Source organism: Protopterus annectens, chromosome 1.part2 (genome assembly GCF_019279795.1).
Source record: "Protopterus annectens isolate FY-2018-M chromosome 1.part2, PAN1.0, whole genome shotgun sequence".
NCBI classification, from domain to species: Eukaryota; Metazoa; Chordata; order Ceratodontiformes; family Protopteridae; genus Protopterus; species Protopterus annectens.
Genome location: NC_056727.1, coordinates 481,839,519 through 481,857,944, shown reverse-complemented (window position 1 = coordinate 481,857,944; position 18,426 = coordinate 481,839,519). Strand labels below are relative to the sequence as shown.

The 18,426-nt window shown below is 43.8% G+C and overlaps 1 protein-coding gene across 1 annotated transcript in view; it reads right to left on the bottom strand.

The window, feature by feature from the left end:
• Window positions 1-18,426, bottom strand: part of XRN2 (5'-3' exoribonuclease 2) — a 2,388,435-nt gene that overhangs the window by 1,642,367 nt on the left and 727,642 nt on the right. Inside the window, exon 9 of the mRNA XM_044057168.1 lies at window positions 576-733. Within this exon, the coding sequence (XP_043913103.1) occupies window positions 576-733 (158 nt within the window). The remainder of the gene's footprint in view (window positions 1-575; window positions 734-18,426) is intronic.

Genomic DNA, 18,426 nt, shown 5'->3' with positions numbered 1-18,426 from the left:
CAAACAAACTTACTCCTTCATTAAATATGAATCAATTACAAATGTGGCAAAACAATCATTCTTTATTAGGGTCACCCATTAAAAGTAAGCTAAAATACATTCACTCCTATATGTTCATTGCAAATACCCCATATGATACGTCAACAATGTATACGAGAACATTACAGATTGAGTACAAGGTAGATGCACTGTTTGCAAGTTTTTTTTACATAGAGAAGATCACCAGTAAAAATTATAGCATCTGAACCTATTAAAAACAAGAAAGCTTAAAAAGAGCTTTCCTTTCAAAATATTCAATGTGCGGATTAAGACTTTTTACTTGCTTTGGAAAAAGCTGAAAATAACAGAAGAGGAAAGATAGTGATGCTGTGTTAAGGCATGAACTGATACTGCAAGTTTAATGCTTTTAAAAAGCCAATATTAAATGGGGCTTTTTTTTTTTAATTTCAAGAGTCAAAACTCATGCAAAACCTTTTGCCTAAAGGAAGGTTGTTCAGGACTTCAAATTTGCTGTTTGACTAACAGTATTAAAAAAAAAATCACATGGTGGACTATTAAGGCAGATATGAACTCACCTCTCCTTGCCTCTCCCTTGGCAAGCCTTCACAGTCCTTCACTTCATGACCAGGCTGATTACACAGACCACATGGCTTAACTTGATTTGGCTTAAATTCTTCTCTGATTATAGTGAAGTAAGGCTCATGAGTGGCCAGCCCCAACATAATAAGATCAGCTGTAACAAAACAGAGAAGCTCAACTACAACCATTTTTCAAAATACAGAAAAGAATGGGTTTTGGTAATGATCTAGCTTTAACAATGAAAAAAACAGACAAAAGGTGGCTATTACATTTCAATAAAAAAACACTAAATGCAACAGTAACACCTACACCCTGAAGACAACAAAAACAAAACTCAACTGAAACATGAAAACTGAGAACTGGCATGCTCAGGGAAGCCAGTGAAAACGGAGGGCTTAATAATGTGTAGCTTTAAACAGACACTGGCCAACACAGACTGCTGCACATAATCTCAAATTTTGAGTTAAAATCCAAAACTGGTGTATACTTTTTACAAGACCCCTTCCAAACAGATATGCCTAACAAATGGATTGTTACTAAAGCTACCAGCAGAAAGTGAGCCAGTGGGATTATCTCATGACTTGGGCAAAATAGATATCCTCCTATATCACTGCTGCAGTATTCCTAAAATGGGGGATGTCTCGTCCCAGGCAGCCCGAAGCTTAGCCAGTATATATCGGACACAAAGATCTTGTTTGTGCTGCATGTCACATTTATGCTCCCCATACAGAACGTAGAGCATAAAAAGGGATGTACAGACAACTACCCAGAATTTCTTTTGCTGCCAGATCAAACACCATTTTCAGTTGGTTTGGAGTTTTTGTTGCTGTACTGTTATTTTGCAACACCAGATAAGTGCCCCGTTGGGGTCACTTTCTTCCCTAGCTTTCTTGATCCTGTATTTTACCACTACCTAGCAGTTCAAGTCATCCAAGAAGGGAAAATGTCAGTGGGGGAAGTCAGATTCTCCAACAGAATTGCCACAAACTGTCTTTTCTGTTTGGGTGCTTCCTACAACCATACCTCTTGTAGCATCTGTAAGGTATATGTGCCAGAGACTCTCCGAAGCAGTTTGTCTTCTCTTACCATTTAGTGTTTACATTAGATTCCTCTGCGTCAACCCTGCTCCGGAGGCCAGTTTGGAGGCTTTGCATGAGTCTGCTCCAGACATCAAGGGGGAACCATGGTTGCTCATCTTGGGAGGGTCCTAGAGGGATTCCACAGATATTGGTAAGGAAATGTGTCTCAGGTTCCCTTCTTGAATCTCGCCATGGGTCGGAACCTCCAGTATTTGTTAGAGCCGATGTCCCCTCTAAGAAAAAACAAAAGCTGAAGCATGTTCGTTTCTCCTACGAATGCTAAAAGGGAATGGCACAAGTTACTCGGGGCTTGTTCTGTGAGTTAATGGCCCTGGAGCCTCCTCAAGGGGTTTCAGTCCTTGCTTCTCCTTGGACTTCACCCCCTTCTAAATGGTTTACGGAACCAGATTCTTTGGATGAGGATTCCCTGTCAGGCGAGGGGTCTTCATCAGATTAGTCTCAGATGTCCATCTTTGGTTTACAGTTCTGATGAGGAGCCTGTTAACCCTGAGTCTCCTTTGGGGACAACTGCTAGGATGATGGAATTCTTTAAGTCTGATTCGTCTCAAGTACTGGGATGTTCAGAGGAGGTAGGAGTTGCTTCAGGTGGATACTCCTAAACCTTCGCCAGCTCCTCCTATGTTGGCTGCCTTACTGGATACTTTAACTGCGGCTTCCCAGTCTCCTGATTTTCAACATCCTGCTCCTAAGAAACGTGACCGTTTCTATAAGGTTCCCAAGGATTGTCTCCTTTTATTTAAATATCCTTCTACTGGTCCTGGTGTAGTGTCAGTGTCTCTGACAAACCTTCTAGACATTTGCCTTTGGATAAAGGATAGCAGGACAATGGACAGAATTGTCAAAGGTTTACACAGTTCCTGCTTATTAGGGATAATTAAATCAGACAAATGACCAGGTATACTCTGGCCTTGATGGCTCAGGCTAATCACGCCATCTCTACCCTCCCCGATTCAGATGGTAAATCCTCTGCCTCATCTTATTTTTTGGGTTCTGCTTCTCAAATGGTCCACCACTCAAGTGCAGCTATGATGCTGCTGAAGCCTGTTCTAGGGCTGGGTATTTGGGTGTCATGCGTCATTCTTTGCTTCATCTCCAGTCTCTTCCTGAAGTAACACCAAGTTGTTGGATGCTCCTTGGATAGTACTCTTTTTGGGTCTGCTGCTGCTGACAACTTAAGTCACCAACAGAAAGGTAACGCCTTGTAAGACCTTAAACGTACATTTAGTCTCTCCTAGCCCTACATTCCAGAGGAATTCTCATTCTAGGTAGTCTGCTGTTCGCAGGCAACTCCGCCAGGCCTCTAAGGGCAGGAAGGGTGGGAGGTGTGCCCCCGGCACTAAACCGTCAGATTTCTGCGGCCCAGAAGCCTACTTTGTCTGATAAGATTGCCTCTCTGACAATCGCCCCCCCCACCTTTAACACAGGTACCTTTGGCTCTCCCTTTGTCTTCCACATTGGTGTTTTGTCACTTCAGACTGTTGGGTTCTTATCAGGGTTACTTAATGGTATGGGAGTCTCACTTTTTTCAGAGATTACTCAACCTCCTTTAAAGCAAATTTCTCAGAGGTCCTAGTGTCCCTATTGAACGAAGGGACCCATTCAACCTGCCCCCCCCCTTCCCAAGTTAGACAGGGTTTTTATTCCAGGATGTTCCTGGTTCCTCGAAAGGAGGGCACTTGGAGACTTATTTTGACCTCTCCTGGCTCAGCACCTTTCTCAAGATCCCTTCCTTTTGAATGCTTACACTTCCAACTGTTTCCTCTTATTACTCCATACTTTCCTGGTGTCCCTGGATCTGAAATATGCCTACCTTCACATCCCTATTCACTCTTCAGGAAGTTAGGTTTCTCTGCATCTTCCTCTCATTTTTAATTCTCTGCTTTGCCCTTTGGCCTCTCTACTACCCCAAGGGTATTCATAAAATGCCTAGATCTTGTGATTGCCTTCTGCAGGCTCCAAGGCATTCAGATTTTTCCTCATCTCGACCTGTTGCTTCAGGCACCTTCACCCAGTCATCTCTGCAATTCACCAACTCTCTTCTTCAAAGCCCAGGGTTCATCATCGACTTCCAAAAGTCTGCCCTGACTCCCACTCAGGATCATGTGCATCTGTGTTGCAGGATTCGGACAGTGCCAATGTTGGCCTCTCTTCCACCTCAAAAGTTTTCGCCGTTGACAGCTTTCTTTCAGTCTTCTTCCCCTGACTGCCATGCCACCCAGGGAATTTCTTTGGGACCTGGAATTCATGGCCTCTTCTCTTCTGATGCTTCCTCTTGCCAGACTGCACATGCAGAAACCTCAATGGTACCTTAAGTAAGTTTGGCTAGAGCATAGTCACCCCCTCTGACTTTCAGGATACCTCTCCTTTACTGTCTCAAGGAGGAATAAGAGTTGTGGATTCCACAATTTGCTCTCAACCCAAGCCAGCCCTTTCAGCCTCCAATCCCTTCTCAAGAGCTCCTCACTGATGCCTCGGGCATGGGTGCGAGGCATCTCTGGGTCAACTAAAAGTTCAGGGTCTTTAGCCTGCCCATCAGCAGTCTGACCACATCAACAGAGATGAGCTCAGATTCTGGCCTTTCAAACTTCACCCCATGTTCTTGCCGGGCCCCTTGAAGGTGTACACAGACAGCACTACCGTGATGTAGTACGTCAACAAGAAAAGGGGGCATGAAATCTTACCTCCTATGCAGGATGGTGTTTCAGGCTTGAGAAGTGATTCTCTTAGTTCAAGCTATTTACATACCTTTAGAGCACAATCTTGTGACAGATTCTCTTAACATGACCAAAACACCAACTCACAAATAGGTGCTTCACAGTGAAATGTTACTGGACTTTGTCCACCTGTGAGTATTCCTCAGGTATATCTTTCTGCCTCCCCTCTAAACAAACAGCTTCCACTCTTCTGTTCCAGAGTGCCATGCCACCTGGCCTGGAAGCCAGATGCCCAATTATTTACTTGGAAGGGGAGGTTTCTTTACACTTTCTCTTCTCCTCTACTTTCACAAGTCTTGCATAAGATTCATCTGGACTCCCCAAAAATCTTGCTAGTGACTCCCTTTTGGCCAGAACAGCACTGGTGCCCCTCAAAGCATCTGGTCAGGGGCAATCAAGTTACCTCACTGGCTGGATCTACTCACAGTACGAGTGGTCTCCTCCATCCCCACTTATCCACTCTGTAAATGGCACTGTGGGTGATAGGGTTTTGATCCATTTTAGGCACCTCTTTTCTAAAGACATACTCAGAGTTTTACAGAAGGCAAGAAAACCCTCAAAAAAATCCTATGTCCAAATGGTAGATTTTCAGTCTGCTGCCATGCTCATAACAGGGACTCTCAGTGGGGGTCCCTTTGGTTCTTTCTTATTTGTGAGAATTGCTCCAGTCTAAGACTACTCATCCATAAAGGTCCATTTGTCAGGCCATTTCTGATAGCCTGCCCTTGACTTCTCCTCTGACTTCTCATTTTGAGGTCAATTTCTTAAAAGGTGTCTTGCATATTAGGCTCCCAAGATAGCCTATTTCTCCTCCTTGGGATCTTAAGTTGTTTGGGAGAAATGGACTTGGGCTCCTTTTCAGTCTGTGGATTCTACTTTGCAGCATTGCACCTAGAACACTGTTCTGTTGCTGGCTCTTCTGCTTAGGAGGGTTTGAGAGCTTCAGGCCCTTAAGGCCAGTCCTTTTTTCACAGGGACAGGGTGCCCCTTCGTACTAATCTCTTTATGTCCAAGGTGGTGAATCAGTAGCCCTTACATCAGTCGGTACAACTTTCCTTTTTCCCTTCTCGGTCTGCTACAGAGAGGGTACTGCATTCCCTGGAATTAGACAGCTCAGGAACTATTTGGATGAAACAGACTATTTGCAAGTCTGATCAGCTTTTTGTTTCCTTTTATCCCAGGTCTGTGGGTTTTGGCCGTTTCTAAGCAAACCATCTTCTCCTGGATTTCTAAGGCCATTTCTTTTTGTTCGTCTTTTCATGGCAAGTCTCTGCTTCTGTTAGAGCTCATTCTACTCACGGTTGCATCTTCTACTGCCTTCAAGGGACTGGACACCACTTCCATCCTTGAGGCTGCTACTAGGTCATCAGTGCATACCTTTACTAAGCATTGCAAGATGAATATGATTTCAAGGGTCAAAGGTTTATGCTGAAACCATTTTATGTGGGTTTGTTGAGCGCTGTTCTCAGCCTCCTGCCTCCCACTCAGTTTGAGATTTTCACTCTCCCTTACAGATTCATAGGTAGGTACTAGGCTATCTGCCCAAAGGCATTTATAAGCCTAGCCAGAATGAGTTGGCTTTCGCCGCCCCTAGATTAATTCCCTGTGCCTCTGTCCAGCAGAGCCACTGAAGTAATCCCCAGGGTAAACTTGGTTTCCCATCCACTCAAGGTTTCTCTTGAAGAGCGTTAGCGAGGAGCTCTGCCCAATGTAGATTGGAATCTTGTTACAAAGCATGGAAAGTCTCTGGGACAGAAATCTATCCCTCCAGCACATCTTATTGCTGTGGTGAGGTTTAGATCCCTAGAGCTTGTGGCTTCAGGAGATTAGGTTTTCTTTAGGTGGAGCCTGTCCAATTCTGGGTTAGACATGGCCTTGTATGTCAGGCAGAGATCACCTCTGAGTAGGCGGTATGCAACAGAGTACAGCTGGAGTTTCTTCAGTCGAGCTGCAAAGGGCATCTGTTCGAGGCCAGTGATCCTCTTGGTGAGGTACTTTTGTGGTCTTTCCAGCTGTTGCAGGTGTCTTGTAAGGTAATCCCAAATGGGGCGTTGTACTCTGATGGGTCTGATGAGTGATGAGTAGAGGGGCACAAGGACCTCTTTTGATCTGGATGCAAACCCTTTTGCGATTAGGTGGGCCGCACAGGATTTTCTAGCCACTTTGGCAACATGATTATCAAAGGAGAGATGACCATTTACATGGGTCCCCAAATCCCTTATTACATTTTCCATATTTAGGGGACCATCACCTGTGTGGCAGTTTTTGGGTACTTTTTTTTCCAAAGGGGGTGACTATGCACTTTTTGGCATTTAGCTTGAGGTCATGATTTTGACACCAGGTATCTGTCTCAATTAGACTCTTTTGGAGGATGTCTGTGCCAGCCGGAGAGTCAATTATAGCTCCTAGCTTGCAGTAGTCTGCGAACTTGGTCAGCCACAGTCCTGTGCTTGCCTGTACCTCTAAGAAGTATATGCTGAACAGGAGGGGTCCTAGGACTGAGCCTTGGGGAACACCACTTGTAACCAGTTTAGAGTCCGACCTAGCTCTCGCAACTCACCATGTGGGGTTCTGTCCGTGAGCTAGTTGGCAACCCATCTTGTGACGTAGGGGTGTATGTTCAGGCTGGTGAGCTTATCTATAATACCACAATGGGGAATGATGTCAAAAACCTTTGTAAGGTCTAGGTAGGCTGTGTGTACCAACTTTCCCTCGTCTATAGCCTTGGTAACTGTCTCAAAGAAGTTCACCAAGTTTAGGAGGCATAACCTGCCCTTAGAGACGAACTGGGTAGGGTCCAGTATCTGGAGGTTCCCAATGTCTCTTAACGAGTTCCATGATGATGCGCTCCATAGCCTTGCAGACCAAGCTAGTCAGGCTTACAGGGCGATAATTCTCAGGGTCTGTTCTAGCTCCACCTTTGTGAAGCAGAATAACCGTTGCTGTGCGCCACTCTATGGCTATGTAGCCTGTGGAGAGGCTGAGTTTGAACAGTGTGTTTAGGTGAGGGATTAGTCTCTGAGCTAGTGTAGGATGCAGCCTGGGACACTCTCCGGTCCCATTGATGCTGTGTTTTTGGCTTTGGAGAGGGCTGTTTTAACTTGAATGATTTCAGGGGCTCTACATTCTTCTGGTAAGGTTATGGGCCCTTCTAGGCATGAGAGGGAGTGAAGTTTGCACTGAAACTGTCTGCCAGGATGTTAGCGATATCAGTCGGTTCAGTGTATTTTGTGCCATTCTGCACCAACTCCGAGCAGATCTGAGCATTGCCACTTAGATTCTTGACATAACTAAAGAATGCCTTGTGGTTATCTTTGGAGTCCTTGGCAATTTTTATTTTGAAGCTCACCTTGGATGATTTTATGAGGGACAATAGTTTTTTGTTGATACTGATCAGGAATGTCTTCCCTTCTTGGGATTTCACTCTTTTCTGTACTAGTTTCCTCCTCCTATTGCACAGCTTGTTTATGGCTGGGTCCACCAGACTGGTTTCCTTTTCTTAGAGGAGTTGAGTCTTGGTTTTGCTTGGGATAGCACGACTCATGCATTCTTGTAGGTGCCTGTAGAATGCATTAGTAAAGGATTTTGCAGCTTGGACAGCATTGTCCTTTAGTACGGGGGCGTGGAAACTTTCTGCCTCAGTCTTAACGTGAAATTTGCTTTTGAAGTTTTTCACGGTGGTTTCCTTGTCGGGGGGGGGGGGTGGAATGTGGATATCCAAAGTGATATGTTTAGTCGGATCTAACCAGCAAGGGGTTGACCTCCGGTGTGGAACACCAGTCGCCCATGTTGGTGATGACCAGGTCCAATATGTCACCTCTGGTGGGAGTGTTGACCAGTTGATCCAGGGTGTTTGAGTTTATAAATTCTAGGAAATGGGCATGGGAGATGGTACTCGAGTAGTTCTCTCAGTTAATGTTTGAGTAATTGAAATCCCCGAATATTAGGGTGTTTGGTAGGACCTTTGTTTCCCAGCGTTTCCAAAAACACGGAATGGTGGTCGTGGGACATGGCGGGTGATCTGTAGCAAGTTAAAATTTGAATTGCAGTTTTGCCAGGTAGTTGCACTCGGATGATCTCAAGCATTGTGCTGTGTCACTAACCTGGAGGTGCGAGTATCCTTCAATATGGATACACCCCCGCCTTTTGTATTTCGGTCTGGGTTCTGTGGCTGAAATGTTTGGTATGAGTTGTAGCCTGGTAGTGCTGAGGTGCTCTCGGGAGCCTTAAACCAGGTTTATGTTACTGCACATCTATTTTCTCCATACTGAGAAGTGCCTTGAATGCATGCATTTTGAGGTTTAGACTTTTGGCACCGAGTAGCATTTACCCTCAGTTTTTTGATAGTTCTATTTACTGCGGTTGGTTTGTCTTTTGAGCCTTGCCTAAAAAAGGCACTATGGGGGTGGGAAGAGCCTTGGCCAGTATTCAAAAGCCTAAGGGTGACAGGTGCAAGCCGTCTCTAGCAAAGCAGCATGGCTTGTCGAGCATGTCATCCCAGGCAGACATTGGATCCCCTTTGAATGACACCAGAAACTTAGCCAGTTGTTGAAAGTGATAATTTTTTTCTTTATACCGTATCATTCTTGGTGAGGGCAGGATGCTACTCAGGGTCATACCAGCCTGGGCTATGTGATCAGAGAGCTCTTCCAAGTCTCTTTTCATGTAGTCCAGGGAGGTACATCACAGGTCATTCACACCAACATGGACAATGACAGCCGTATCTGTACTTGTTCTGGAGTGACCTGAATGCTTTTATGTGGTGGATCCTGGCACCCGACAGGCAGCTAACAGTAACCTTATTCAGCCTAGTGAGTAGGACGTCAGTGTGCCTGACTATAGAGTCACCTATTACTAATATGTTGGGTATGTTATTTTGCCTTAAGGGATGTGATTGCGTGGCACACTGGTTTTGAGAAGTTTGTGTTTGGGGGTTGCTTGGATGTTTGCTTTGGAGGTCTCTGTTGCTTTTGCAGATTTTTTATTTAGAGCCTCAGAGTATATTTTCGTGTATTTGTGTTTTTTGCCGGTGCTGGTTTAGTGGGTCTACGTGAGACTGGTGGTGTGATGCAAGTATTTCCCTTCTCCTCTAGTATTGGATTGAGAGAGCTTGACCTCCAGTTTAGATGTATAATTGCATCTCTCGCATTAATTGATGATTGGTGGAAGGAGGAGAGGGTTGACCTTGTACAGGAGGCAGTTGTAACATTGCCTCAAAATGCCCAGATTCACCAGTTGGACTGAAGAGTACACCTGAAATGCCCTTTGGACATTCCTGGATAGGTACAGTGAACTGTTTTACTGAATGATTGGTAAGGTCAAATAGAGAGCCTTGTCCTTCTGTACAGTATAGGGGGTCTAGTGCTAGGGTTTTATAAGTGCTTGCTATGAGTTTTGAGCAAGTGCCAGGCTGAAAAATGAATGGCTCAAGTGTTTAAGTTGAAAGTTTGTCTAGTTCCAAGGGAAAAATTGAAGAGGAAACTTTGTGGAGCCAGGAATAGTTATACCCTAGCTAAACTGTGCTGCCTGGCGCGCAAAACCAGGCAAATGCGTTTTTTATAGTGGGAAATGAAACTGATAGAAATTAGCCCAAAAATGGCCAATAAGCTGCTAATTTCTGGGCTGAAACCACTCCTCCAGGGACAGATAGGCTGCTCAATGCTCCCCTTTCACAGGTGAACAGAGAAACTTCCTTCTATCCAAGGTATGGGCAAACAGATTTGTAATAGCCCTGAATTCAGCACTAACCTGAAAACTGGACTACACTAGCTTAGAAAGGCAGGAAACAATTGTATATATATATTTTTTTCAGAAAATAAAGCGGATACAATAAAAAAACACTTAAAATGCACAGAAAAGGATACTTAATGTTATATATCTCAGATCAGAGTTGTAGTCAATGCCCCTAGTAATAAAGTCGGAAGAAACACAAATAAAGTAAATGCAGATGAAGTGCATATATATACATATATACATACACACACATATATATATATCTATAATATATCTATTTCTATATATATATATATATATATATATCTATAATATATCTATATCTATATATATATATATATCTATAATATATCTATATCTACATATATATATATATATATATATATATCTATAATCTATAATATATCTATATCTATATATATATCTATAATATATCTATATATATATATATATATATATATATATATATATATATATCTATAAACAATAGAAAAACTGACTTTAAAAAGTTACCCAATTAACCAGAAAAAAAGCTCAAAACTAAGCCCTGTTCCAGCAGTCTTCAGACAAGTTCTAAATGCACATTCCTGCTAATAGGGTGCAGGGGAATCTTCTCCAAAAAAAGGCCTAAATCAATGCTCAAGTTATACAAAGCTAGATTCAGCAGGTCTGAATCTAGTCTATGCTACAAGCAACAAGGCGCACCAATTTCAGAAACCGTTCAAATAAGCAGGCACAATAAGCCTGTGACCAGAAATTCCCAGCTCAAAAGGGCAGAATCCAACCTCTCCTCCCACAAGAATGCAGACCACAAACCTTCTTAATGTAGAATAACTGGCCTGAAGCCCAAGTGCTTAAACCAGAACTAACTTTTAGAATAGCAGACAGCCTTCATTCAGCAATTCCCAACTTAGAAGGATGTAAGCTACCTGTCCTGCCACAACAGTGCAGACCACTAACCTTAATGTAAAAGAACAGGTATGAAACCTAAGTGCTTAAACCAAAAGACTTAGAACAGTTACAATTTAATCAGGCTACTACCAAGCAGTAATAAACGCATCAGAATAAATAAAATAGAGTACTTTTAAGAAGAGGCAAAAGCAAAATAAAGTAGGAGGAAACACGAATACAGTAAAAGCAGATGAAAAAAGTGCAGTTTTTTTTGTTAGTAACGTGCAAGGAGAGAGGAAGGAAGAACCTAAGGGGGTTGGGGCCTTCTCAAAACTCTGTATAAAGTGAGTGAACACTAGACTACCAATATGAAGACAAGATGATGAATTTCAACAATTGGCTTAAGTATTGGTGTCATTCAAAGGGGATCCGATGCCTGTCAGCCTGGGATGACATGCTCGACAAGCCACGATGCTTCGCTATGGACGGCTTGCACCTATCACCCCTGGGCTTTCGGATATTGGCAAAGGCTCTTGCTACCACCATAGTGCCTTTTTAGGCAAGGCTCAAAAGACAAACCCAGTCTTCGGTTTTGGATCTCGACGGTCTGCCTTTCCTTGCATTTTTTGTGAACTCCGGTAGTCGGATTGCTAACAGATATTTCAGGGTAGTTAAATCTTGAACAAAAATATTTAGAAGCAAAAATACAGACGATTAACAGTGCACTGGTTAAATTTAGAACAAAACTGACAGCAAGGCACGTAGTGATCAGGGCCTAGGCAAGGAATACAGTACAAATGAAAATCCTTAGGAGGTATTTGCTTCCCTCAAGTAATACAATTAATAACTTTTACTGACATCGGTAAGGAGCAAGAAAAAGTTTCCCCAACGGGGGTACTTGGCTTTAGTTTGAAAACTTCGGTCCTGAAACTCGAAAAAGTACAGTTTTGTGCCTACCATAAATGTAGATGTTCGAGGATCTCCATTGCTGCCGTCCTTACATATGGGTATTCCGCTGTCCACAATCGGCCCGAATACCAAAAGGCTAGAACCGGCGTCGGTCATTGGCGCCCGAGACTGACGTCAGTACGTGCCAGTACAAATGCGCATGACCGACGCCATAACCTCAGTCTTTCTTGCCTCAGACGTCAGAATGCAAAAAAAACACCACCCAAACCCCAAACTAAAAAGAAAAGGGGGGAAGGAGGGAGGGAAAATTGGACTGCAGCAATGGAGATCCTCGAACATCTACATTTATGGTAGGTACAAAACTGTACTATGTTCTTAGTCTCCCATTGCTGCAGTCCTTACATATGGGTAGAATCCCAGAGCAACAGAAAAAAGGGAGGCTGGCCAATTAAATAGCATTAGGGGCTGCTAACATGCCCTGTAAGATTGCAGTGGCAAACCCAGCCCTAGACCTAGAATAAAGAGGTAAATGATAATGCTTTGTAAAGGTATGTACAGAACTCCAAGTAGCTGCCTCTAGAATGTCTTTAGTAGCTACCCCTCTCAAAAAAGCAGTAGAGGTGGCCGTAGCCCTAGTAGAATGAGGCCTGATCCCAACTGGAACATCCTTGCCATGATGAGAGTAACAAAAAGCAATACAATGGCCAATCCACTTGGAAATAGTCTGTTTCGAGACAGCCTTCCCTCGTGAAGTCAAAGCAAACGAAACAAATAATTGTTGAGATCTTCTGAACTCTTTGGTTCTGCTCAAATAATACCTTAACTGCCTATGTACATCCAAAGAATGCAAAACTTTTTCCCCTTCATTTTGGGGGAAAGCATAAAAAGTAGGCAAATGTATAGATTGGTTCAATGCCACATTAGAAATCACTTTAGGCAGAAAAGTAGGATTAGTACGCAAGGAAACTCTGTCATTGTGAAAAATCAGAAAAGGTTCCACTGCCATGAGGGCCTGTAATTCAGATACCCTTCTAGCAGAAGTAACAGCCAATAAAAAAGCAGTCTTCCAAGACAACTGCAATTCAGTTGTAGCTGCAGGTTCAAAAGGAGGCAGAGTCAGCTTTTCCAAAACAAAATTAAGATCCCAGGTAGGAGTAGGAGCCCTCCGTGGGGGTCTTATATTCTTTGCCCCTCTAAGAAACTGTTTAACCAATGGATGTGAAAATAAAGGAGGGTCACAATCATAGTGAGCAGAAATAGCTGCAGCATGCACTTTTACAGAAGAGAAGGACAAACCCTTGTCCAATAAAAAAGTCAAATACTGCAAGGTACAACTCAAATTAGGCAATTCGACATCAAAGCCTTTAGCTGAACTCCAAAGAAAAAATCTCTTCCATTTACCAGCATAAACTTTGAGTACTAGGACGCCTGGCTTCCAAAATAACATCCAAAACTTGAGGGAGCTGAAGGTCCTCCTCTAAAACAGAATGCGCCAGGCTGTCAGGTGTAGGGATTGCACCCTGACATTGAGAAAATGATTGTTTTCCTGAGACAATAAGTGAGGAATCTGTGGTAATGGCCAAGGTGTTCCATGAATTAAGCTCCTCAACAGAGGGTACCAATGCTGACGAGGCCAATCCGGTGCTATAAGGATCATGCAAGGTTTGTCCCTCCTGACTTTCAACAGCACCTTTGGAAGAAGAGGCAAAGGAGGAAAAGCATACACGTGAAGGTTGCTCCAACTGAAGGATAGTGCATCTATTTTCCAGGATTTTGGATGGAATAGCCTTGTGCAAAACAGTGGCAGTTGGAAATTCAGAGGAGAAGCGAACAGATCTATGTCTGGAGTTCCCCAAGCCATGGTCAACTGAAGAAATACCGGAGGGTCCAATTTCCATTCGTGAGGATCCACAATCTGTCTGCTCAGAACATCTGCTAAAGAATTTTGTTCTCCTGGCAGAAACTGTGCTCGAAGAGTGATGTGCAGATTCAAAGCAGTTTCCCATAACATTGCTTGTCTGCAAAGAGGGTAAGAATGAGTTCCCCCTTGCTTGTTGATGTACCACATGACAGTTGTGTTGTCTGTTTGAATCAACACCAGTCCTGGTTGAAGTAGGCTCTTGAATCCTTCCAAAGCAAATTGAACTGCCAGCATCTCTTTCATGTTGATATGCAAGTGAAGTAGCTGTGGGGGCCAAAGGTCTTGAATCCATTTTCCTCTGAAATGAGCTCCCCAGGCTGACTCAGAGGCGTCTGTCGTCAATATCTGACTTGCCTCTGGTTGGGTCACAGAGCCCCTTGTTTAGGTGACATTCCTGAGCCCACCACAGAAATTCTTTCTCAATGCAAGGTAGAATCCGAATGACAGTGTCCAAATCGTGGCTGTGTTGAGTCCAAACGCTTTTGAGATACCATTGTAGCTTCCTCATATGCAGTTTGGCATTTGGAAGTACTAGAATGCAAGATGCCATGAACCCCAAGGCTTGAAGGACTGTCCTTGCAGTCAGCCTGGACATTACTGATAGCTGTTGGAAGTATAGGTGAAGATTTCTTTGTTTGTCCGGGGTAAGAAATGCCATCTGAGCAGCTGTATTTAGTCTTACACCCAGAAAACACATCTCTTGTGAGGGTACTAGACTGGACTTTATTTCGTTCACAGAATACCCTAGGCATCTTAAAACTGTCATTACATACTGCAGATGTTGAAGAAGTTCGTGCTTGCCTTGAGCCAGAAATCAAATAGTCGTCCAGATAAGGATAAATTTGAATTCCTGTTAGTCTGAGAAAAGCTATTACTGGAGCCAGGACTTTTGTGAATACCCTGGGCGCAGTAGACAAGCCAAAGGACAATGCAGAGAACTGATAATGCAAATAACCATTCCGAAATCTCAGGAATTTCCTGCAACCGGGCTTGATAGGAATGTGAAGATAAGCCTCTTTGAGATCCAGAGTCACCATCCAGTGATCTTTGCCCAGAACAGCTGTTGCAGTGTTAACATCTTGAATTTTGGAATTTCCAGAAAGGTGTTTATAATGGACAAATCCAGAATCGGTCTCCAAGTATTTCCTTTCTTTGGCGCTAAGAAAAGACGGGAATAAAACCCTGTGCCTCTTTCTGCAGAAGGTACTTCCTGTATTGCTCCCAACTGAAGCAGAGAAGAAATTTGTGTCTGTGCTTCCAGTCTTTGCTGATGAGGCACATCCGGCATACCTTTGAAAGGAGGGAATGTGTGAAAATAAAATTTGTAGCCTCGATTTATTATGTCCAATACCCATTTGTCTTGGGTAACCAAATGCCAATTCCTTTTGAAAAGTCCCAGTTTTCCTCCTAGAGGAGCTGCCAGCAAAGCAGAGTCCGGCAGCTGAAGACAGGTCATTGGGTCTGTTTCCGAAAGGACTGACCCCTGCCCTCCCCAGCAGAAGGGGTAGAAGAACTCAAAGACCTAGAAGTAACAGGGCCCCGAGAGGAAGCCCTACCTCTACCTCGTCTCGACCTGCCCCTAGATTGATAATCCGAAGAGGGGAAAGACCATCCCTTAGCAGGCCAATTCCTACTGAACTTAGGGGGCTGAACCTGTAAAAAGTCCCTAACTGTCTGCATAGACTTAGCTTTTTCCTCCATTTTTTTCAAAACTGATTCTACTGGAGGACCAAAAAGAACATCAGATTGTAGAGGAGCATCCATAATTCGAGCCTTAACATGCTCTAACAAGGTCTGATCTTTAAGCCAGGCATGCCTGCGAACTGAACTAGTAGCAGCCACCCTGGAAGAAGCCTGTAAAGCATCAAAACCACACTGCAAGGAATGCTTACCAACTTGGTCTGAAGCATGCACTAAATCCTGAAGCTCCTTACATTCAATACCTTCAGCTAAAGCATCTACTTTACATTTCAATTGGCCCAGCAAAAAATTTTGATACCTGAGCATATGAAACTGACAATTTAAAGCTCTCATAGCCAAAGTAAAAGAGGTATACAGCTTTTTACCCCACCTATCCAGGGCCCTAGCATCCTTGTCCAGAGGAACTGGATTCCTAACCACAGAAGCCCTAACACCTTTGGGGCCTTGAGTAATAGTTTCTGGATCAGCCCTAGGACTCATAAGTACTTGTGAGCTTCCGGAACCCTGTAGTATCTATCTGGTTTAACCGGAGCAGGAGGCAGAGAATCTGGGTTAAAGGCAGCCTCAGAAAATACATCCTGAACGACATCCAGTACAGGGGGAATAGCCAAGGGCCAATTCTCTTAGCCTTTTACGAGAATCAGAATAATCCTGGCCCTCCCATTTGAAATGTTCCCTCATGGAATGCAAAGTCTCAGAGAAAGAAAAATCTTCTGGAGGGGACGCAGAGGGAGTAGTGTCCTCAGCCTCCGAATTAGAATAGGGAGGGAAATCCTGAAGTTCTTCTACAGAGGAATCTGACTCATTGGAAGACTGAACCAAATCCTCCAACTCTGTCTCTACCCTGGGCCTCTTCGCAGGGGGGGGCAAAGAACCCCTAAAGTAATCAAATCTTCAGCCATCTTTAACATGTGCTTCCTAGGAGCTAGACCCTGGGGACTAGCACCAGCAGGGGCAGACTTAGACTTAGAATGGGCTTTGCTTTGAGAAGGAGGAGGCCTAACTACCCTATGAGGGGAGGGAACCACTGACATCAGAGAAGCACCCTCAGCCTGGCCTAACAGGAGAAGCCACTTCCTGTAGTAACAAAGGCTCCCCTTGAGACTCAGGTAAACTTTCAGAAGGAGCCGCTGAAGTAGTCAGTGGTTCTACAGAACCGGCGTCCGGAGCGGACGACTCATCCTGTTTGGACCGCAAAGACTTTTCTTTGCGTTTTTTAGAAGAACCAGTCGTCGGAGAATCCGACGGCATGTTGTAATTATAACTTTTACCAAACACCAGCCTAGCACAGTCCAACCGACGTTTAATAGTACGCTTGTTAAAAGTAGCACAAAAGCGACACCCACCAACGGCGTGCTCAGGCCCCAAACAAGGAATGCAGAGTGAATGGTAATCCCTATGAGGAATCTGTTTCCCACAAGAAATACAGTTAACTTTTTCTGACATCCGTCAATACTGAGGCAAGAAAAAGAAGTGTCCCCAACGGGGTACTTAAACCAACTTGGTCTCCGGTCTGAAACTCGAAAACAGACAATTCCAGAACGCCGAACAGCACTTGCAAAGCTGCTTCTGCTAAGACCACGTGGCAAGAAAGACTGAGGTTATGGCGTCGGTCATGCGCATTTGTACTGGCACGTACTGACGTCAGTCTCGGGCGCCGATGACCGACGCCGGTTCTAGCCCTTTGGTATTCGGGCCGATTGTGGACAGCGGAATACCCATATGTAAGGACTGCAGCAATGGGAGACTAAGAACATCTTCATGAGTCGGCCGACTGGCACTTGTGAACTGCTTCTGCTTTCGGACACCTCACGGCAAGAAAGTGATTAAAATGGCAACGGCTGCATGTTTTATACCCCTGACTACCTGAAGTCATGGAAGAGGAAACAGCAACAGACGCAGGACCCAAGACTGTTATTCAAGCAGACTGAGGGCAACCTGCCAGCAGATTACCCAAATGCAATGACTGCAACAGTGACACGAACATCAATAAACACAATTTTTAGACCTCTCTAAAGCCTATGACACCATCTCTTACCCCAAACTTCTTACCAAATTGTCAGATCCTAGTCTCTCTTACTTCACTCTTAAATGGTTCTCAAGCTACCTCTCCAAAAGATAAAAAAGTCTGTCAAATAGCTCTCCTCCCTTCCTCCCAGTAAATACAGGTGTGCCTCTGGGCTCCATTCTCAGACCACTGCTATTTAACATTTTTACTAATTGTCTGCACACTTCTTGCTCTTACTTCTGTCATACAATACTCAGGAGATTCAACTATCACCATTACAGGCAATCACTCATCTTCACACTATCACAAAAAACTTAAAATTCTGTTGAAACTGAATCAACTCATGCTTAATCCCAAGAAAACCAAACTTCTCTGGATTCTTCCAAAATCTCTCATAAATCTTCATTTACCATCACATCGCTTGACAATACTATTAATGTTGAAACACAAGCGCCTGGGTGCTATCATTAACAAACTTAAATTTGATTAACACCTATACTTGCATTAAAAAAAACCCAAACCAGGGTTGCTTTATCGTAACAAAATATTCCTCACCAAGGACTCTACTCTCCCTCGCCTATACCTACCTTCTTCCCAGTCTTACATGCAGGAATATTGCAACAGTGATATAAAAGGACAATATACAGTTCGTAAAATCTTACCATAACAGTAGATGTCCTCTTCAATGTTGCAGTATTCACACCCTCCCTCCAACCCACTCTTATTTCTTATGCATTTTATTCCTTCTTGACGTGCATGGACTCCATCCTGTGACACTTGTTGTCTAGTCGGGAAAGTCAGTTCTGTCTATACATCCCTTTTATACCTCACTTAAAGCAGCATATAATGCTACTGCCTGGGACAAAAAAT